The 23,539-nt window shown below is 43.5% G+C and overlaps 1 protein-coding gene across 1 annotated transcript in view; it reads left to right on the forward strand.

Moving 5' to 3' along the window:
* Positions 1-23,539, forward strand: part of TMEM132B (transmembrane protein 132B) — a 277,602-nt gene that overhangs the window by 35,781 nt on the left and 218,282 nt on the right. Inside the window, exon 2 of the mRNA XM_057746462.1 lies at positions 776-1,670. Within this exon, the coding sequence (XP_057602445.1) occupies positions 776-1,670 (895 nt within the window). The remainder of the gene's footprint in view (positions 1-775; positions 1,671-23,539) is intronic.

Genomic DNA, 23,539 nt, shown 5'->3' on the forward strand with positions numbered 1-23,539 from the left:
ATTAGTTGAATCCCGGCCCCTAACTCCATCTTCAGAGCCAGCAACTGTGCATCTCTCTGATCGTTCTTCTATAGTCACATCTCCCTCTGACTCTCTTCTGCTTTCCTCTTACAGTTTTAAGTATCAAGCACATACATCCTTAAGTTTGTCTGCAATTCAAAAGGATGCTGCAGTGGACATCCTTGTAGATAAATAGATCTTTCTGCATTCTCACTGGTGTTTTAGAAGGAGAGGTTTCTAGAAGTGGGAATGCTGAGCCTTAGGTTCACCCTCATTTCGAAAAGAGGAGATGTCTAAACATCCATGTAGACACCATGTCCAGGAGTTATGGGAAGAAGCATGAATGTCAAAGTACTCAAGCGTTAACACATCATATACAGTAGATGCCTGCTTGTATGGTGGGCTTGGTAGGTGTGCAGCCTACTGTCTGGGGCGGGGGGAGGGGGTGTGTGTGATTACAACAGAGATGACCATGATCCTCTGAGTTTGGGGCTTTGCAAGAACAAGAGGGTGTGATGTTGTCCCTCCAGGGGTGTAATTCAGCCACAGGGGCGGCTGGATGGGTGGTACGTGGGGCTCCTTCCCACTCTGCCCTGGTTATTTTGGAACACACTTTATGTAATGACAGGACTTTCACTGTGATGAGACCCAGGGGTCGGATGGGCGTGGCCAGCGGGCGGCGGGTTGAGGGGATGGGTGGAGACTGCATCGCGTTAATTTTATTACGTACCCCGACGCGGCTCTCATTCTCCCTCTGCGTTCGTTTCTCGTGCAGTGACCGAGTGCCGAGCCATCGTGGACAGCCTGCAGAGGTTTTCCTCGCTCCCTGCTTACCTTCCCACGAGCTTCCACATCTCTGACGCAGAAGAGTCCTTCTTCCTGAAAGAGGCCAACCAGGATGTCACTCGGAACTCCAGTCTGCAGGCCCGGGTGGAGTCATTCTTTATCTACCGAGCCAGGAGCCCCCCGATCATCAATGCCAGCTATGGGCCGTTTTCCGCTGAAAAGACGGTTCCCCGGGAGCTCCTGCTGACCGCTACACCCTTTGGCACCATGGGCCAGTTTCCCTTCCACTGGAAGCTGAAAGCCCACATCCTCGATAGCTCCATTTACTCCAACAGACCCAAAGTGCAGACCTTGTTCTACATCACCGGGGTGGGCTGGGCCGATGGCGGGGACCCTGCGGAACAGCTACCCTGCGTCAAAATGTTTGCTTTCCCCGAGGCCCGGGAAGTGGCGGCCAGCTGTCGGCTGCAGGGGACCCCGGGGCTGTGTGTGGCCGAGCTGGAGCTGCTGCCGGAGTGGTTCAGCTCCGGGCTGGACCTGGAGCCCGAGGAGGAGATCCCAGCCCTGCTGGGTGGCACCGCCATGGAGCTCTTCTTCACGCTCTACCCGGCCGACCAGGCCGGCCAGTGTCCCCTGGAGGAGGACGGCAAGTGGGAGAACAACATCCACTCGGGCCACGACAGCCCCCCGCCCGCGCCTCCCGCCCGGGAGAGGATCGGGAGCGTGGTGGTCTACCCGACCCAGGACGATCTGAAGTGGTCCCTGCTGAGCCTGGATGAGAACGTCGTGGTCTCGGTCCCTCTGAACCTCGTCCGGGAAGGGGACACTGCTACCTTTTTGGTCTCTCTGACCAGTGGCTCTGTGGCTGACCACTTCACTCTTAGGTAAGAGGCTTTGGCGGGTTGGATGGGATGGAGTTCAACTCTCTCTTTTTTTTAGATTTATTTTATTATTTATTTATTTTGGCTGTGTTGGGTCTTCGTTGCTGCACATGGGCTTTCTCTAGTTATAGAGAGCGGGGGCTGCTCTTCGTTGCGGTGCACAGGCTCTCATTGCGGTGGCTTCTCTCGTTGCCGAGTGCCGGCTCTAGGTGGGTGGGCTTCAGTAGTTGTCACACTTGGCTCAGTAGTTGTGGCTCGCAGGCTCTAGAGCACAGGCTCAGTAGTTGTGGCACATGGTCTTAGTTGCTCTGTGGCATGTGGGATCTTCCCCGCCCAGGAATCGAACCCATGTCACCTGCATTGGCAAGTGGATTCTTAACCACTGTGCCATCAGGGAAGCCTGAGATCGACTCTTGATCATCAATGACATCAATGAGTTCTTAATCTATCAAGTGGCTGTTGATCATTTGCTAACAGAAGAAACTTACAAACATGAAATAAGACCCGTGCAATACAACAGGCCAGACAACTGTGAAGCAGAGTCGGCCCCGGGGGGGTGGGCCCTGGGCATCTCTATTTTCTTTTTTTCTTTTTTTGGTTTGTAAATCCAGTGCCCTTGCTATTTTTATTATAATCACATCTGAACACATACAGACGCACACACCTATACATATGTATACACACATATATATCTCTATTTTCTAAGCACTCCCTAAGTATAATCCTGGTGAGAAGCCAGGATTAAAACTTCAGCTTTGAGAGCGGCGATTCGGGCTGTGAGGTTCAAGTGTGTTCCTCTTCAGGCTCTCCCGTGACAGTCTGAACCTCTCGCTGCCCCCTTGATGTGGCAGGCAGAATCCCATGATGCCTGGAAGTGGACACTTTGTAAATGAATTCCAGTTTCTAAATCTATGAAGCAGCTTTCTGAGACAATGTTTCCCACCTCACAGGTTTTCATCAGTGAAGAATCCTTTGTCAAAGCAAAGCAGCTGTCTCTAACTGTATGACGCAGACTTGGTTTTAGGATTGCAGAAAGTGGGGAACTTCTCTGCGCTAGGGGGACAAACCTGTCTTTAGCTTATTTTGCTCATGAATGTTCCTGGGTAGCGGTAGGAAGCAGCAGTGGCTCTTCCACGTAACAGCTGTGTGCCCTGAGACAAGTCACCTAACCTCTCTGGGCCTCAGCTTCCCCATCGGTAAGATGGCAATAATGATGGATCTATCTCCCAGGGTTGTTGTGAGGATTACACAAGTTAATAAAGTTTGTAGAACAGTGCCTGGCACCTGGAGAGTCTCCACTAAATGTTAGGCTGTGGTGTTTCCCCATCCTCAGATGCCGAGGTAGTGGCCATATAAACAGCAATGCAGACAGGGCTTGTTTTGCTGGGTGCAGGTGAGGAAAAATAAGCATTAATCGTGAGTCCAGTATGGTCCTTCTGATTCTGACAGAGGCCGATGTACCAGATCCTGCCTGTTTGGAGGTGTGCTTGTTCAGAGCCTGCCAATAGGATCCCGAGACCCTGGCAGACCCCAAGTGGGTTTAGTTCCTATTCGAAGCCCCTTGAGTTAGTCTTGGTGGTGAAACTGATTAGACTTGGTGGGAACCCAGCTCTGTCTAGAGTTTGCAAACTGATGGTTATAGCAAGTCTAGCCCCACACATGTGTGCTCTTTTTTTTTTTTTTTTTTAAGCTCAGATGGCATTCCTTAAAATATTTAGGGAGGTCCCGCAAATTATTTACTTGGAAAGTTTTGAAGATTTAGCAACTTGGAGACAGTTGGCTCTAGTTAGGGAGTGGCTCCCCCCTTCAAATGGGTCATGTATTGCCTAGTTCACCCCAGTCCTTACTACGCCCTATTGTCCCACACCTGGCCCATTGCACTCACTTATCTGGCTCCCATGAGCATTTTGATACTCTTGATATAGCATTGGGAAAAGGGGGATGCAATGCTTGAAAGAGGGGCTAGATTCTAATATCGGAAGGCAGACATCACTGATTCATTCCCTGTGTGTCAGGGAGATAGAAGTGGTTGGTCATTATAGGAAATGAAACCTCCCCTCCATCATCACTAGCTTTATTTAGTGAATTAGTTCCTCCATGTCAAGCAATTAGAAGGGTGCCTGGCACCCTGTAGGTTCCAGTAAGTGTTAATTGACACTATTATTTACTACAATTGATGCTGTTATTGACACTCTTATGTTTTAATTGATACTATTTAAGAAATTTTATTGGAGTAGAGTTGATTTACAATGTTGTGTTACTTTCTGCTGTACAGCAAAGTGATAGCCACTCTTTTTTAGATTCTTTTCTCTATAGGCCATTACAAAGTATTGAGAAGAGTTCCCTGTGCTATACAGTAGGTCCTTATTAGTTTTATCTATTTTATATATAATAGTGTGTATATGTCCATCCCAATCTCCCAATTTATCCCTCCCCCCAGTAACCATAAGTTTATTTTCTACATCTGTGACTCTTCTTCTGTTTTGTAGATAAGTTCATTTGTACCATTTAGATTCTATGTATAAGCAATATTATACGATATTTGTCTTTCTCTGTCTGACTGACTTCTGCTAGTATGATAATCTCTAGGTCCATCCATGTTGCTGCAAATGGCATTCTTTCTTGCTTTTTTTTATGGCTGAGTAATATTCCATTGTGTATGTGTACCACGTCTTTTTCATCTATTCCTCTGCTGATGGACATTTAAGTTGCTTCCATGTCCTGGTTATTGTAAATAGTGCTGCAGTGAACCCTGGGGTGCATGTATCTTTTTGAATTATGGTTTTCTCCAGATATATGCAATTGATACTATTAATTTGTGCTTTTTAATAATTATGTGTACTGTTCCAGGCTCAAGTTGTGTCTCTCACTGTATTATCATAGGTACTGTACAGCATATTCATGTCCATTTTATGGATGTGGAAACTGAGACTCAGAGAGGTTAGGGGCTACCTGTCTGAAGTTGCGCAGTGGGGAAGCAGTGGGATTGGGCTGTGGGTCTGCATGTAGGAGTTGAGAACATTCTTTTGGGTTTTTCTGCTTGTCTAGGTGGGGAGTGAGCTTTACCTCTGGAAGCTTTCTGGGTCAGCATCTAGAGTTTCTTGGCTTCTTACCTTCCTAGATATGACTATTATTTCTTGTTTGTTTACAGAAGCTTTATTCACATGTAAATTATACAATAAATTTGATTTAAAGAACCAGTATATAAATATCAATTTCATTCCTATACAAGGATAAAGTTCTCATTTCTATTATTGGAGTATAGTTAATTTACAATGTTGTGTTAGTTTCAGATGTACAGCAAAGTGATTCAGTTACACATACATGCATATATGTATTTATATATTCTTTTCAACTTCTTTTCCATTATAGGTTATTACAAGATATTGAGTATAGTTGACTGTTATTTCTTATGCTGTACTTTATGGCCAGAGAAGAATGCACTGAAATTATGGAAATAGACGAAGATCACCTAAACGGGAACAAGCAAAGCCTATTTATCCAGACCTTGCTTTGGCAAGGGAGTCAGTTGCCGTCACTGGCATCTGGCAAAGACTCTAGGGCAGGCAGGGAAGTGGGAAAGTTTATCCTGAAAACAGGGAGGCTCAGGTCTGCTCTGATTGTTGGCGTGGAGAAGCTGGAGGCAAGCTCCCTAGCAGTGAGCATCTTATGTGACGAATCTGGGGAACATATTTTGCTCTTTCTGGTTGACCTTGAATGGAAGCAGAGGCTGTGAAAAGGGCAGCTGGCAGTCGTGGACCAACTTCAGACCTTTCTGGGCTGATTGTTTCCAAGGTCGTGGTTTGGCTTTTTGGCTTGGTTGCTGCAAGGTTGTGGGTCAGACTTTTATTGTCCTCTATGGTCTGGCTGTTGTCTTTTTGTATATTCAGGGTCTCAAAATCAAACACTGTTTTCGGGCTTAGGGGAATGTGTTATTTCCCAACATAACTGATTGTCTGTTTTAATCATGTCTTTTATGAATGAAATGTGACATATTTCATTCTGGCTCAGATGAGGCCCCGGATCAAAGCGTGAATGTGCACAAGATTCGCTGAGATCTAATTTCAGAGCTGAAGACATGTGGAAAAGGGACAGATGTGTGCAATTTTCACCTGTCACATTGCTATTTCTGACGGCGTATTGTATTGGGGCCAGTTTGAACAAAAGTTGGGTTGGTTATTCTCTAGCACAAATAGATTCTGTTAAATGCTAGTATTTAAAGCTGACCATATATTGAAAAGCCTTTTAGCAAAGGATTAAAAAGTGTGGTTTGGAGGGGTTGGGGGCTGCTGGCAATGCTAGGTTGGATTCGGGGTTAAGTCTTTCTAACCAAGAAAGTTTGACAGATTATGAAAATTTTCCCCACTCCATCTATAATGTCTCCAAGGCCAGGACTGATCCTCAGAAACTTTATCCCTGATTTATGAAAGTAGCTCTTTCTCAGTTCACACAGAGAAAGTCCCAGGCTGACCTCTTATCCTGTTGGGCTGTGAAGGCCAATGGTTAAGACTGTAGACTCTGGGGCCAGACAGCCTGGGTCCAAATCCTGGCTCTACCACATGCCAGCTGGGTGACCTTAGGCAGGTTACTTAACCTCTCGGTGCCATAATTGCCACATCTGTAAAAGGGGGCAGTTTATGCTCTAAGTGGCTATTTATGAAGCATCAGCTTTGTGGCCAGCCAGATTCTCCCATTTCATCTGTTGCCACCCCATCCTTCTGGTTGCTCAGGCCAAACATCTAATCACCGGATTGACGTCTGGCATTTTCTCTTACACCCCCTCCACCTGAATGGTCCTCAAATCCTGGGGCTCTTCCTGTAAAGTATCCAGGATGAAACAACCACCATTGCTACAACCCAGGTCAAGCCTGGGTGCCCTCTTGGCTGGACACCTACAGGAGCCTCCGGACAGGTCTCTCAGCCTCCACCTTTGCCCCCTGCTGTCTTGAGCAAAAGCCAAAGTCCTTACACGGGCGCACAGATCCGGCATGATCTGGCCCCCACCCCATGTCCCCCTTGCATTGCTCTGATTTTTTTGGACGTATGTTATCATTTATGTTGATGACATATATCATGGTTTATGGCCCTCCTCTTCCTGCTAGAATGTGAGGTCTGCGAGCACAGGGACTTCTGTCTCCCTTGTTCTTTGACGTGTCCTAAGGATCTAGAGTGGGGCTGGCATGCAGTAAGTGCTCAAGAAAAAGGTGTTGGCCATAAATGAGAAACCAAAAGCCAACATCGTTCTAAGTGGGGAAAAACTGAAAGAATTCCCTCTAAGAACAGGAACAAGACAAGGGTGTCCACTCTCACCACTATTATTCAACATAGTTTTGGAAGTTTTAGCCACAGCAATCAGAGAAGAAAAAGAAATAAAAGGAATCCAAATTGGAAAAGAAGATGTAAAATTGTCACTCTTTGCAGATGACATGATATTATATATAGAAAACCCTAAAGACTCTACCAGAAAACTGCTAGCACTCATTGATGAGTTTAGTAAAGTAGCAGGATACAAAATTAATGCACAGAAATCTCTTGCATTCCTATACACTAACAAGGGAAGAGCAGAAAGAGAAATGAAGGAAACTCTCCCATTCACCATTGCAACAAAAAGAATCAAATACCTAGGAATAAACCTGCCTAAGGAGGCAAAAGATCTGTATGCAGAAAACTTTAAGACATTGATGAAAGAAATCAAAGACGACACAAACAGATGGAGGGACATACCATGTTCCTGGATTGGAAGAATCAACACAGTGAAAATGACTGTACTACCCAAAGCAATTTACAGATTCAATGCAATCCCCATCAAATTACCAATGGCATTTTTCACAGAACTAGAGCAAGAAATCTTACGATGTGTATGGAAACACAAAAGACCCCGAATAGCCAAAGCAATCTTGAGAAGGAAAAATGGAGTTGGTGGAATCAGGCTTCCTGACTTCAAGCTTTACTACGTGGCCATAGTGATCAAGACAGTATGGTACTGGCACAAAAATAAAAAGGAAGATCAATGGAATAGAATAGAGAACTCAGAAGTAAGCCCAAACACATATGGGCACCTTATCTTTGACAAAGGAGGCACGAATATACAATGGAAAAAAGACAGCCTCTTCAATAAGTGGTGCTGGGAAAATTGGACAGCTACATGTAAAAGAATGAAATTAGAACACTTCCTAACACCATGCACAAAAATAAACTCCAAATGGATTAAAGACCTACATGTAAGGCCAGACACTATAAAACTCCTAGAGGAAAACATAGGCAGAACACTCTATGACATCCATCAAAGCAAGATCCTTTTGGACCCACCTCCTAGAATCATGGAAATAAAATCAAGAATACACAAATGGGACTTCATGAAACTTAGAAGCTTTTGCACAGCAAAAGAAACCATTAACAAGACTAGAAGGCAACCCTCAGAATGGGAAAAAATAATTGCCTATGAAACAACGGACAAAGGATTAACCTCCAAAATATACAAGCAGCTCATGCAGCTTAATACCAAAAAAGCAAATAACCCAATCCACAAATGGGCGGAAGACCTAAATAGACATTTCTCCAAAGAAGACATACAGATGGCCAACACACACATGAAAAGATGCTCAACATCACTAATCATCAGAGAAATGCAAGTCAAAGCCACAATGAGGTATCACCTCACACCAGTCAGAATGGCCATCATCACAAAATCTGGAAACAACAAATGTTGGAGAGGGTGTGGAGAAAAGGGAACTTTCCTGCACTGTTGGTGGGAATGTAAGTTGGTACAGCCACTATGGAAAACAATTTGGAGGTTCCTTCAAAAACTACAAATAGAACTACCATATGATCCAGTCATCCCACTCCTGGGCATATACCCAAAGAAAACCATAATCCCAAAAGAAACATGTACCATCATGTTTATTGCAGCACTATTTACAATAGCCAGGACATGGAAGCGACCGAAATGCCCATCAACAAATGAATGGATACAGAAGATGTGGCATATATACACAATGGAATATTACTCAGCTATAAAAAGGGATGAGATGGAGCTATATGTAATGAGGTGGTTAGACCTAGAGTCTGTCATATAGAGTGAAGTAAGTCAGAAAGAGAAAGACAAATATTGTATGCTAACTCACATATATGGAATCTAAAAATGGTACTGATGAACTCAGTGACAAGAACAAGGACGCAGATACAGAGAATGGACTGGAGAACTCGAGGTATGGGAGGGGGCGGGGGGTGAAGGGGAAGCTGAGACGAAGCGAGAGAGTAGCACAGACATATGTATACTACCAACTGTAAAATAGATAGCCAGTGGGAAGTTGTTGTATAACCAAGGGAGTCCAACTCGAGGATGGAAGATGCCTTAGAGGACTGGGATGGGGAGGGTGGGGGGGACTCGAGGTAGGGTGGGGGGGGGACTCGAGGGAGGGAGGGAATACAGGGATATGTGTATAAAAATAGATGATTGAACTTGGTGTACCCCCCCAAAAATAACAAATAAATAAATAAAATAAAAAAAAAATAAAATGTCACTGAAAAAAATAACAGAAAAAAAAAAAAGAAATAGGTGTTGGATGAATGAATGAATTTGGAAGTGTTACAAGGCATCGTGCCTGGATGAAGGGTATGAATTGTCAAGACTATGAATTTATGAAGTAAATATGAGGCTGAGTCAAAGATTACCCGCACTCTGGCTGTAGAATTTATTTTAATTACCTTTTAGAAAAGACAAATACGTCATTTTTTGACATAGTCTCCTTGCTTTTCAATACACTTTGTCCATCTGTCAACAAGTTTTCGTATTCCCTCCTTAAAAAATGTTGTAGGCTGAGCTGCGAGCCACAAGTGCTCTGCTGTCTTCACTTCTTCATCAGAAGTGGATCAGCTCCTTTTTTCTTTTCTTTTCTTGTTTTTAAATTTGGCTGTGTTGGGTCTTTTTTGTTTTGTTTTGTTTTTATTTTTATTTATTTATGGCTGTGTTGGGCCTTCCTTGCTGCGCACAGGCTTTCTCTAGCTGTGGCGATCGGGGGCTACTCTTCATTGCAGTGCGTGGGCTTCTCATTGTGGTGGCTTCTTTTGTTGCGGAGCACAGATCCTAGGTGCATGGGCTGCAGTAGTTGTGGCTTGTAGCCTCTAGAGCACAGGCTTAGTAGTTGTGGCGGACAGGCTTAGTTGCTTTGCAGCATGTGGGATCTTCCTGGCCCAGGGATCGAACCCGTGTCCCCTGCATTGACAGGTGGATTCTTAACCACTGCACCACCAGGGAAGCCCCAATCCGCCTCCTGCTTGATGGCTGACACTTGTGTGACCTTCCTTGAACTTCTCTATCCATTCATACCCACTTCTTCGCGACAAAACACTTTCTCCATGCTTTGCACAAAGTCTTCAATAAAAAACGTCACCAGGTACACCCTCAGACCACAAAAAACAAATCACCACATGCTGCTCTTCTTTCACGCAAGTCACAAAAGTGGGGCATCCATTTTTGCTCACACTGCAGTTACAAATGAACTGATGTAACACATTCACACCGGCACAACAGTGAGTGGGGAGATAGTAGCCTTGAACAGAAAGCGCTAAGACAGTGCAGCCAACAGAAGTTTTAATATAACCGGAGTGCAGATAATTTTTGGCTCACCCTCGTAAGTAAGAGTCATAAATATTGAAGGTTGGGACACTTGGGGATCCAATTCTGGCAAAAGCTTCCTCTTGGCTACAATATAAGAATAGATCCATCATTTCTAATTGAACGATGGGCAGTATCAGTGTATCCTAAGCTTTGGTAATTCACACACCACCTTCAGGATTCTTTTTTTGTTATAGCAGATACCACCATATCCTACTGTCATAAGTTAAGTCATATCCATGTTCTGCATGCAATTTTTATTTGCTCTTTCTCTTTAAATTAAATCACTTTAAAAACTTACATAAATACATTTAAAAGGACACCATAAATAGAAACCAGTATTACTTGTTCACATGAAAGGGTATTATAAAGATAAATTATGATAATAGCAACAGCAAAAAAAAAAAAAAAAAAGAAAGAAACCCACTACTAAGTTCTAAGTAGGTAACCTGTGGAAGCCATGAACCTGAGGTCTGCCACGGAGACTTTCTCCCGGAAATCATCACAGATCCTGAAGGGGGCGACTGTTTCACTCCGTGACTCCTTGTTATTTAAGCCACGTCTGTGCAACATCGGGACCATCTGCAGACCTGGGACCAGGCTTTGGGAAAACTGGCTGATGATGACTTTCTCATCCCTGGGATCAAGGAGGCACCAGGAAGCATCATCTCCCGGTCAGCCTCAGTCTCTCCCATGTATGTCCTTTCTCTAACGTCACTTCCAGTTCCATGCCACTTCCTCGGGGACTTTCTCTGTACCTTAAATTGCTAGTTAATGCCCCAGGTTGAGCATGTCAGTCACCCCAAAGCCTTCTAGATGCCCTGAGTGCATAGACCATCTTCCTTCATTTCTGCACCGGGCAGAGGGGAGATCAGAAAAGTCGGAGGCAGAAAATCTAGCTGATGACTGTGGGGTGGGTGAGCCCTCAGCCTCGAATCTAACTGTCGTTAATGGAACAAATATTTTGCGATCACCTGTTAGGTGTCACCCACCTCTGGTTTGCTTTTCTTTTGGAAAAAACCACACATGTTTTCATCCCTTATCAAATTCACACTCTCCAAGGAGGAAGACAGTAAACAAGCAAATAAACAAAATTATACGTCATTAAAACCCATGCCAACGGCCATGAAGGAAACAAACAGAATGCATTATAGTTAAACATTATTTATTTATTTATTTATTTATTTATTTATTTATTTATTTATGTAGATTTATGTGTTTATGTATCTATTTTTGGCTGTGTTGGGTCTTCATTGCTCTGGGAGGGCTTTCTCTAGTTGCAGAGAGCAGGGGCTACTCTTCATTGCGGTGCGAGGGCTTCTCATTGCGCTGCCTTCTCTGTTGCAGAGCACGGGCTCTAGGCGCGTGGGCTTCAGTAGTTGCAGGATGCGGGCTCAGTAGTTGTGGTGCACAGGCTTAGTTTCTCCTCGGCATGCGGGATCTTCCTGGACCAGGGATCAAACCCGTGTCCCCTGCCTTGGCAGGCAGATTCTTAACTGCTGCGCCACCAGGGAAGTCCTAAACATCATTTATTTTAATTTTTAAAAACTTTTTGTCTTGGAATAATTTTAGACTTATAGAAAAGTTGCAAAAAATCCAGATTTCCCCTAACGCAAACATCTTATGTAACCATGGTATGGATATCAAAACTGGGAGTTTAACATGGGCTTAATATTATTAACTAATATACAGACATTATTAAAAAGTGCCAGTTATTCCTGTAACATCCTTTTTCTGCTCCATGTGGCACAGGGTTGTCGTATTTCCTTAGTCTGATAAATTCTGGTCTTCAGTCTTTTTTCCTTTTTCTCTCTTTCATGACTTTCATACTTTTCAAGAATACTGAGACGACTGTTCTTCAATTTGGGTTTTTCTGGCATTTTCTCATGATGAGATTGAGGGTGTACGTACTTGGCAGGAATCCCAATGAAGTGCTTGTCTGTCTCAGTGTCACATGGGAGGTACGTGATGTGGACATGTCTCCTTACCGATGATGTTTACTTAGGTTACACTGTTAAAATGGCATTTTTCCAGTTTCTCCACTGCAAGCCTGCTTTTCCTCCTTTGTAATTAGTAATAACATCTGGGAAGATACTTTATGACTACCAGCATCCTCTTTCGTGTTATACTTTTGAATTTTAGCATCTGTCGATGTTTCTTGCCTAGAATGCAGTAATTTTAAAATAAATGAACCAGAAGTGAATATTACAGGAGGAGCTTGGCTCTTCCTAATCATTTCTTTGCATATAAAGAAGTGAGCCAACAGCAATTAGTCATCACCGAAGTCACTAGACTTTTTCTGCTGAAATGGAAAAGGATGGTCTGTGCACTCAGGGGACCCAGAAGGCTTTGAGGTGACTGCCATTCTTGACCTGGAGCATTAACTAGCAATGAAAGATGCAGAATAAGTCCCCAATGAAGTGATTTGGACAGGAAGTGACATCAGAGAAGTGAGATCAGTAAGGTCCAAGGAGGTTAACCAGGGCAGGCTTCCAGGAGGAAGAGGCTGCAGAAGATGGGCAGGTTTTGATCAACTAAAGGAAAATGGGAGGGTGTGGGTGGGTAGGGCAGTATGATCAGAGTGTGGTGTGCCCAGGACACTCTTTGAGGCAAGTTTTTTAAAGGGTTAGAATCCGTGAGGCTTGTGGTCAAATTTCAACTCCACCTTCCTGGCTGTGTGACCTTGTACAGGTCACCTCACCTCTCTGGGCCTTGCCTACCTCTCCTGTATAAGGAAACTGCTAATAGCATCTGTCTTTCAGGGTGGCCGTGAAGAGTAAATGAGATAATGCCGGAAGGTACTTGGCATCAATTTAGCCTGGGATGTTTGGTGCTGCTCTCAGCAGCATCTAAGGAGAATCTGAAGGCTTCCTCCAGCACAGGCTATGGGGACCCTGATTCCCGCCACATGCACTTGATGAGCATCAGTCGCATCCCAGGCTCCCCGTTAGACCTCATGTGCATCCCTGTGACAGCTCTGGAACCTACCTGTTTCCTCTGCTTCCAGATGAAGAAACAGGCTCAGAAGCGCTTAGGTCACTTGCCCGAGGGTCACGTAGCCAGAAAGTGACAGAGCCAGGACTCCAACCAGACCCCCCACTTCAAGCTCTCACCCGTCTTATAGCCCCCCATTTCAAACGTTAATACTCTCAACGTTTACATTCACACTTAAAAAATAGCAATCTGTGTGATGAAGGTACCTCGGGTGGCACCCAAAATCCAGGCTTTATTAATTTTTTTAACCCAAAGAAAACTCAGATTTCCCTTGAGGAAACGGTGCGTAGACACAGATGCTCTGAAATCTGCCATCTGGGAGCCCAGATCAAGTCTAGGGCTTAGAGGTAAGGTTTCAGCAGAGCTTAGAAAGGAAGGCAGGTGATTTTGTCAGAAACAAACAGTAACCTGCACAGTTTGTTTAGTTAGTTTCAAACTTCTTCTGGTGCTTCAGTGAGTGAATTTCTGTTACTTAGTATGTGGCGCTCAGCCCTACTCTACCCTGCTTTCCCTCCCAAGTTCACTGGAGTCTGAAAGCTCTGATGGAGCCTGGCGGTGGGGGGGTGGGGGTGGGGGGCCGGTGTAACTTTCAGAGAGTTCTAGCTATGGAAGGAGATTTTTTTTTTTTTTGAATGAAAGATTCTTTAAATTCTGTAGTGCTTTACAATTTTCAAAAGTTTCACACAGATGATTTCATATAATCCCACAATAACCCTTTCCCCCCTACTCCTATACTGCCCCTCCCACCTTCCCTCTCCCCACTGGTAACCACTGGTTTATTCTCTACATCTATGAGTCTGCTTCTTTTTTTGTTTCAATCACTATTTTTTAGATTCCACATATGTGATACCAAACAGTATGTGTCTTTCTCTTTCTGACTTATTTCACTTAGCATAATACCCTTCAAATCTGCCCATGTTGCTGCAAATGGCAAAATTTCATTCTTTTTGATGGCTGAGTAGTATTCCATTGTGTGTGTGTGTGTGTGTGTGTGTGTGTGTGTGTGTGTGTGTTTGTGAATACCACGTCTTCTCTGTCCATTCATCTGTCGATGGACACTTAGGTTGCTTCCATACCTTGGCAATTGTAAATAGCAGTGCTATAAACACTGGGGTGCATGTATCTTTTCAAATTAGTGTTCTTGGCTTTTGGGCATATATATCCAGGAGTGGAATTGCTGGGTCATATGGTAGTTCTAGTTTTAGTTTTTTGAGAAACCTCCATACTGTTTTCCACAGTGGCCACATTTACACCAACAGTGTACAAGGGTTCAAAAGGGGATTCTTTTTTAATTTATTTTTTTATCGAGGTAACATCGGCTTATAGCATGCATAAGTTTCAGGCGCACAATATTGTATTTCTGCTTCTGTATACACTATAGCTTCTCACCACCAAAAACTTAGTTTCCATCCATCACTCTGCAGACGATTCCCCTTTATTCTTTTCCCCCTCCCTGCCCTCTTCCCCTCTGGCAACCACTATTCTGTTCTCTGTATCTATGTGCTTTCACTCATACGTGGACTATAAAATCAGATGAACAAACCAAAAAAAAAAAAAAATGAACAAACCAAACAAAAATAAACAAAAGGTGCTTTTGACCTGTGTGGATAGATTTATCTCAGGTCATAAGTTTGGAAAATTGGGGTGAACCTAGATTAGGGTGGTGGCCAAAAATTTGGTGCACACTTAGTTCACGCCAAGCCACACTTAGACATTTTGTTGCTTTAACCTCGGCCATTGTGCTAGGAGGTTGGGGTGGTTATCTTCAAGGCTGTCTTACGGACAAGGAAACCCAGCCTGCCTTCTCCTTTCTAGAACCTTCTCCTGCCTGTGGGAATAGAGAGGGTGGTGAGTACCAGCAGTATCAGCCACTGCTCCCCTGTGCCAGCTATTTGTGGTGGGGCTGCTTGTCTGCAGGTGGCTGGTGCATGACCTTGCGTGACCTTGGCACCCAGCCTCAAGACCCTTTTTTCCTCTCCCCGCACAGGGTTGCCCCGCTCCTGGGAAACATCTCACTGGTTGAAATGCTCACAGGGCATGGCTCCATTACATCCAGGGATGTATCAGGCACATCATTATCTGTCTGGCAGCTCAGACATCTTTGGGTGATTGTTTCTTTCTGTGTGCGTGTGTGCACATGTGTCTCCATCATCTGGTTTGGTTTGGGCAGAGTCTGAACAGTCAAAGAGAGAGAGAGAGGACAGGGTAAATAGCCCTCTTTGCCCTCTGGCTGGGCTATGGTTTGGTTGCACCCCTTCATCTGTTGCCGTAGCAACTGTTGGCAGCTTCTGTCCTGTAATGCTGGGTTTTAGTAATCACTCCCTCCTCTTGTCCCTTTAGACTAGGGATGATATGGTAGATCCACAGATCCACATTTTTCCAAACGTACTTAAAGAATTTCCAGCAACTGTGTATCTTTTTTTTAAAAATTTTTTAATTTATTTTTTGGCTGCTTTGGGTCTTTGTTGCTGTTCGCAGGCTTTCTCTAGTTGCGGCGAGTGGGGCTACTCTTTGTTGTGGTGCACAGGCTTCTCACTGCAGTGGCTTCTCTTGTTGTGGAGCACAGGCTTTAGGCACACAGGCTTCAGTAGTTGTGGCTCACGGGCTCAGTAGTTGTGGCTCACGGGCTCTAGAGCACAGGCTCAGTAGTTGTGGCGAATGGGCTTAGTTGCTCCACGGCATGTGGGATCTTCCCAGACCAGGAATCGAACCTATGTCCCCTGCATTGGCAGGCAGATTCTTAACCACTGCACCACCAGGGAAATCCTTGAGTATCACTTTTTAAATTTAAATTCATTAAAGTAAAATAGAGTTAAAAATTCAGTCTCAACTAAACAAGGGTCCCCACTGTTGCCAGCATTGGGATGCTTCATCGTCCCTATTCAGTTCCCTCTGCCCTGCCCACACCTCTGTGAATAGTCCCTCCTGAGACCTGCTGGGGCCCCGCTGGGCACAGTGGAGAGTCAGCCAGTGGGGTCGTGAGGGAGGAAGATCTCTGGCTGCTGCTTAAACCATCTTTGAAGGTTTGCCTGACATACTGCGCTGGCTGAAAGTGAGAGTCTGGTTGCCATGTTGTGAGGGTCTGTCTCCTCTTTAGAAGTTTAACCCTGGGAAGGACAGCTAGGCGTTTTCATCCCTGGTGGTGTTGATGGGGCCTGAACCAAATGGGGTTGGCTGTCCCCCTAGGGCTCTCCCATTCTTTATGTTTCTGATTCAGAGTATCAATACTCAGGTACTTGCGTATGTCAGGCAGGCACTGTGCTAAGTGCTTTCCATCCATCCATCTTATTTACTTCCTTTGTCACATGAAGAAGCCAAAGCTCAGAAAGATACGTGACTTCCTCAAGGGACACGAAGCCAGGATTGGAACCCAGGCTTCTCCATTCTTGGAATCTGAGCCCCTCACTGCTATGCTCAGAGAGGCCACATCTTGAGATGATGTAGCGGAAATATCCATCAGAGGCCACATCTTGAGATGATGTAGTGGAAATATCCATCAGAGGACAGATAAATAGTTCAGTATTTATATAAATACTCCACAGATATGGAAATGAAGTCATGCTGCAATTGTTGGACAAATCTCTAAAATCTAAAGCTAAGGGGAAAAACAAAGCAATTTGCCAGCTCATACGTTTAGCAGGATACAGTTTTAAAATGGGCACTGCAATTCTGTTTGTTGTATATAAACACATTCATATGTAGTCCATGCGTAAAATATGCGTGACCATCATAAACACCAGCATCGCAAGAGGTAGGTTGAAGGTACACCAGGAATTTCAACTGTGTCTGCATGTTTTATTTGTTCATCTGGTTGGTGGGAGATTTGGGTGTTTTTGTGTTTATTTTATTATTCTTCCTACTCTTTTAGGTGTTGGAGATTATTTCGTAATTATAATTTCCCTAATATTTTATTATAAAAATTTCAGACAGTTGGCAAAAGTTGAAAGAAATTTATCCACATGTCAACCACTTAGATTCTACCATTACTATTTTACTGTTTTTGCTTTACCATGTATGGGTCCATCTATCAATCCCTCTGTCCATCCATTAATCCATCTTATTGTTTGATGTATTGAAAAGTAAATTGCAGACATCTATTCACCTCTCCCTAACTAGTGCAGTATGTGCATCATTGGCTAGAATTCAGCATTCATATGGTTTTGGCTGGGATTGCATTGCATCTATGGAGAAATGCCGTCTTAACAGTATTGAATCTTTCATGAACATGGTCTATTTCCCCATTTATAATTTTAATTTTCCTCAGAAATGCTTTGTAGTTTTTAGTGGATAGGGCTTGCACATCTTTGGTAACTTTATTCTTTAATATTTTATTTTTTAATGATATTATAAATGGAATTGCTGATTTTATTTTCATTTTGACATTTTTATAGCTAGTATGTACAATTGGCTTTTATGTATTGGGCTTGTATCCTGCAACCTTGCCAAATTCACTTATCTGTGTTCTTATAATTAAAATATGTCTCTTGTAGACCGTGTATAATTGTGTCTTGTATTTTCATCTGTCTTGGTGATCTCCATCTCTTAATTAGAGAGGCTGTCTCATTAAGATTTAATGTGATTACTGATGTGGTTAGATTTGGGATCACCATTTTATAATCTGTTTTCTATTTGCTCCTCTTGTTTGTTGTTCCTCTGTTCTTCTTTTCCTGCCTTTCTGGGGATTATTTAAATATTTTAAAGAATTCTAGTATAACTTTTCTATAGGCTGCATTCTCTTGCATTATATTTTCAGTGGTTTCTTCAGGGATTGCAATATATATACAACTTTTCCCAGCCGACTTTGAGTTCATGTATCATTTCTGGTAAAATGTAGATAGATAGTAGATCCATTTTTACCACCTGTGTCCTTGAGAGCTAAACTTATTTTATATAATTACATGACATAGACATATGTTAAAAACCCCAGAAGACAGTATTATAATTTTTGCCTTAAAGAGTTTTGCCAATTATAAAAAATTGAGGAAAAAGCAAAAAACAAAGTAGGCTTTTGCATTTATGCAGATGTTTGCCATTTCTGATGCCCTTCATTCCTCTCTGCTGGGGGTGGGGGCAGTGAGTCTTCATTTGACGCCATTTCTCTTCAACATGCAGGACTTCTCTTGGAAGCTTTTTATAGTGCAAATCTTCTGGCAACAAATTCCTTTTATCTGAAAATGTCTTTATCTCATCATCATTCTCAAAGAATATTTTTGCTATTTATAGAATTCTGGGTTAGCAGGTTTATTTTTTTCTTCCAGCACTTTAAAAATGTTGTTTCGCTTTCTTTTGGCCTCCACAGTTGCTAGCGAGAAGACAACCATGTGTGGAGCTGTTCCCCTGTAGGGAACGTGTTGTTTTCCTTTTGCTGTTTATTTGTTTTATATGCCTTTCAACACTTTGGCTACGATGTGCAGAGGCACGGCCTTCTCATGTTTGTCTTGCCTTGGGTTTGTTGTGTATTTGAATTTGTGCATTTATGTCTTTCATCCTTTTTGAGACCTTTTCAGCCATTATTTATCCAAATATGTTTTTTTGTCTCATTTCCTCCCTCCTCTGCATGTTGATTGTAGGTTGCCATTTAGATCACTTGCTATTATCTAATGGTTCTGAGGCTCTAATAATTTTTTTCTGTCTTTATTAGTGTTCTATACACATTGGATATCTTCTCTTGATCTGTCTTCAAGTTCACTGAATCTTTCCTTTGTCATCTTTATTGAGCGCTTAAATTTATCCAGTGAAATGTTATTTTCAGATATTGCAGTTGGATGTTTGGATGGAGAGGTGGATAGGGCAGTTAGAAATGTGGGTCTGAAACTCAAAATAGTTATCTTTCCTGGAGATGGAAATTTAGGTGTCTTGGACAGTTTGATCATAATAATTGAAACTTTGGGAAGGGTGAGATTTTCTCAGTAAAAATGCTGAGAAGAAAAGAGGGCTTGTGACTGAGTCCTGAAGAACGCCCACATTTAATATTTTGATAAATAAAAGAGGAGAGTCTTCAGAAGATCAGCTAGAGAAAGAACAGAAAAACCAGGAGAGTGTGACATCACACAAACCAAGAGAAGAGACAGAAAACATGGGAGAGTCAATAGAGGTGAATGCTGCTGAGAAATCAGGCAAGCAAATGAAAGTTATCCTTTGCGTTTTACATCTGGAGGCCGTTGGTAACTTTAATAAGGTGATTAATGGACTTTTGTAGATTGAAGAGGTTTGTGGGTGAGTGATTTGTAAGGTATATCAGTTAGAGATTAAGGTTACCTACATGTAGTAGAAACCTCAGAGAACACTGACCTCACCAAGACAGGGATAGATTTAGGGAAAGGCAAGAACTTCCACAGGTAGGTATCAGTCTGGTGGATCAAGGATGTCAGAACATCAAGGATTGTATGATTCCCTCTGGCCTTTCCCTCATTGTCACAAGATGGCTGCTGCAGTGGTGGCCATCACATCTACATTTTATGCAGAAGAAAGGAAGGAGAGGGGGGCAAAAAATCATGTGCACCTGCATCTGTCCTGCTTTAGGGAGCTCTCCCAGAAGCATCAATCAACATCTTTTGATTAATGCTTAATGGCCAAACTGTTCTCAGGATCAAATCCATCTGTAGTGAGTAGGGAATTGTAGGTGCCTAACTGGGCATAATGCCAGTCTCCTCACCCCAAATCAGGGTTTTCTTGGCGAGGAAGAAATGGAGGATGGATATTGGGTGAGCAATTAGCAGCATCTGCCACCCATGATTTGATGAATACAGGGAGGACATTGTCTTTCAATGTCATTTCCAGCATTTGACTGGGAAGAGGAGGAGAAGCTGGAAAGTAAACTGGGGACCTGGGATATCAGGAGGATTCTTTTCCCTAAAGCTGAGGGAAGCCTGTATGTGTTTAAATGCTGAAGCAAAGCTCAAAGTCCTCAGGGGGCTGATTTCCCAGGGCCAAAAATAACTCCTCTGTGTACCTTGTAGATTTCCAGAACACGATTGGGTGCCCTTCTTACTTTTACCACTCACTTTACACGGGTCAAGACTTTTATTTAAAAAAATAAGTAATTGTGTGCACAGTACCTCTGATCCAAGTGATTCGTTAATGTGAACTTTTGTTCAATTTGCTCTTTTACCATCTTGTACTTAACTGCCAATAACTTGGGCAGTAAATAATTTTAGAGAAATTCAAAGGGGCAATACTAATCAGAGATGCAAACTACACTCTGTGATCCTTTTATCCTGATCGGTGGAGTATTGCTTGGTGCTAATTTCATCAGATTTCCAATAAAAGTATAGCGTACTATTCATCTCTCTGTTGATTCCGTTAAAAATAAAAATACAGTCTCTACCTCCATTGTTGACTACCATTGACTACCATTCACTGTCATTTAGACAAATTTCATAAAGCCAGGAAAGAGGAAGATAATGAATTACATAATGGTGTAACCTATAAATCATAATTTTAAGATTAGATAGATTTTTAAATTGCATTTCTTTCTATCTGGTGGTCCAAACACATAAAACTTTTTGCAAGAAATCCACCAGGCCCGCCTCCATGTTCCTGGAGTCTTTTATTCACACTTCTGTGATTAAATCTAGCCTTTATCCCGGCACATTGCAATTAACTGAATTTGTGTCAATGTCTCTGCTTCTGCGCTTCTGCAGAGGGGACTGCTGAGCTGGCAGTCTGAGTCCCTGGCGAGGACTGGCATCCTGTTAGAGCTCATGAAGTCTCCCTTGAGTCGAATTAAATTTGGAATCCAGAATAAGAAAACTCGCCACTTACCTCCAGGGTCCCAAGTAATGGTTTTTCTTCTACAACGCAGTTGCACCTGCTACTTCATAAATCCATGGGCAGTTTCCCTCTAAATGGGAAATCAAAAATCTTTCCTGGGACTCATGCCCTGGTGGGTTTAGCCGGAGGAGCTTTCTGCCCGCCCTTGGGGTTGGCATGTCAGGATCAATGTTCAGAGATGTTTTTTCCAGAGGGAAGGAGTAGAAATAAAGATGCCCATTTTGCATTGGTGAAGATCACAGTTGCGGATACTTTATACACAGTATTTGAAATTCCGATTAGGTTAAACGGCGGGTGAAGGGTGAAATGGCGCCTTTCCAGTTGCAGATTTGTGGTGATCCTTATTGTGACCTGAGGGAGCAGGGGATAGCACGAGGAGGACGGGCTGAATGTTCATAAAGACCCGGCCCTCCTCTCCTCCTCCTCTCCCTCCTCATCGTTCAGACTGCCTGTACCTTCTTTTGGTTGCTGGAAACCACCACATCTTCTCCCAACGCAGGGCACTTTCTTTGTCCACTCTGCCTGGGATGTCCCCCGTGGTAAGCAGAGCTGGCCACTCCTCACCTTTCACTTCTTACCTCAAATATCCCTTTTTATTTATTTTTTAATTTTATTTTTCATTTAATTTTATTTTTCGGCCACATGGCTTGCAGGATCTTAGTTGTCTGATCAGGGATGCAACCCGGGCCGCCTGCAGTGGAAGCATGGAGTCCTAACCACTGGGCCACCAGGGAAGTCCCTAATAACAGTACCCCTTTTTCAGATAAGCCTTCTGGACCATTCCTAAATGGTCGCCAGTGCCAATCATGCTTCGGGTTTCCAGCCTCTTTCCTTCCTGGCACTCATCACTCCTTGAAATAAACCAGGCTGCTTATTTGTTCACTTGTTTCTTGTCTGTTTCTCCCACACGGGCAGGTTGGCTTCATGCAGGCAGGGACATGCACCTGGCTTGTAGCTGGGACTCAGTAAATGTGGAACAAACACACCTTGACATCCGGAGACAGCAGTTAACTCATGTGGGTTGTTGCCTGTTATGGACCAAATTGTGTCCCTGACAAATCTGTCTGTTGAGGTCTTAACAACCCATCCCCAATACTTTAGAATCTGACTGTCTTTAGCGATAGGGTCTTAAAAGAGGTCAAATGAGGTCATTAGTACAGATCCTAATCCAATATGACTGGTGTCTTTATGGGGAGGTGAGGACACAGACATACAATCAAGGAAAAACCAAGTGAGGACACAGGGAGAAGCTGGCCATTGACAAGATGAGAGGCCTCAGAAGAAGTCAACCCAGATGGCATCTTTTTTTAAAAAACTTAATTTAATTTAATTTAACTTTTAAATAAATTTATTTATTTTTGGTTGTGTTGGGCCTTCATCGCTGCATGCGGGCTTTCTCTAGTTGCAGCGAGCGGGGGCTACTCTTCATTGTGGTGTGTGGGCTTCTCATTGCCGTGGCTTCTCTTGTTGCAAAGCATGGACTCTAGGCACGTGGGCTTCAGTAGTTGTGGCACATCAGCTCAGTAGTTGTGGCTCACAGGCTCTAGAGCGCAGGCTCAGTAGCTATGGCGCATGGGCTTAGTTGCTCCACAGCATGTGGAGTCTTCCCAGACCATGGATTAAACCTGTGTCCCTTACATTGGCAGGTGGATTCTACCACTGCACCACCAGGGAAGTCCCCAGATGGCATCTTGATCTTGGACTTTCAGCCTCCAGAACTCCAAAAAAATTAATTTCTGTTGTTAAACCACTCAATCTGTGGTACTTTATTACGGCAGCCCTAGAAAACGAATTCAATGCTCTACAATGGAAAACCAATCAAACAACTTTTAATATAATTAGCTGGTGATTCAGAAGTTTCTTACCTTCCCTGGTCCTCCCTCGTCCACTCCTTCATGACTCCTGTGTTTTCCGTTCTGTTTCATGATCAATTTGAGACTTCCGAGAGCACAGATTTTTATGTTGGGGTTGGATTGATTAATTGGGGCTACACTTTTGACCCACAGGGATCTCACTCTGGACTTTGGGTGTGAAGAACACAGGGCAAAAGGAAAGATCTTATCAAGACCTTCTTACACCCCAAAGTCCTCTCGCTGGAGCCTCGTCTTTCTTAGGTCAGAGTTGACATTTCCACTTAAATCCTGCTGGGGCACGGGAGGTTTTCCCGGATTCTACTGGATTCTCATGAGAGCTTGCGGAGAGGTGCAGCTCTCATCCAGCTCACTCACAAACACGGTTGTTTCCTTGTGTAGATGTCGAAGGTGGCTGTTTTTAACCCGTAGATCAGTCCCTTGAGTCCTAGATGTTTCCTGCCAGGGTTCCACTTGAAATAGGGAGACACATGGAAGGAGACCTCCTTTGGGGCTTCTTAGGTGTTTCAGCCTAGGCTTCCTAATGCCTCTTCCATTTCAGAAGCCCTCCTCTCTTCCCCCAGGCTTCTCTTTCTTTTTTTTTTTTTAATTTTTTAAATTTATTTATTATTTTTGGG

The sequence above is a fragment of the Hippopotamus amphibius genome, chromosome 8 (genome assembly GCF_030028045.1).
Source record: "Hippopotamus amphibius kiboko isolate mHipAmp2 chromosome 8, mHipAmp2.hap2, whole genome shotgun sequence".
Classification (NCBI taxonomy): domain Eukaryota; kingdom Metazoa; phylum Chordata; class Mammalia; order Artiodactyla; family Hippopotamidae; genus Hippopotamus; species Hippopotamus amphibius.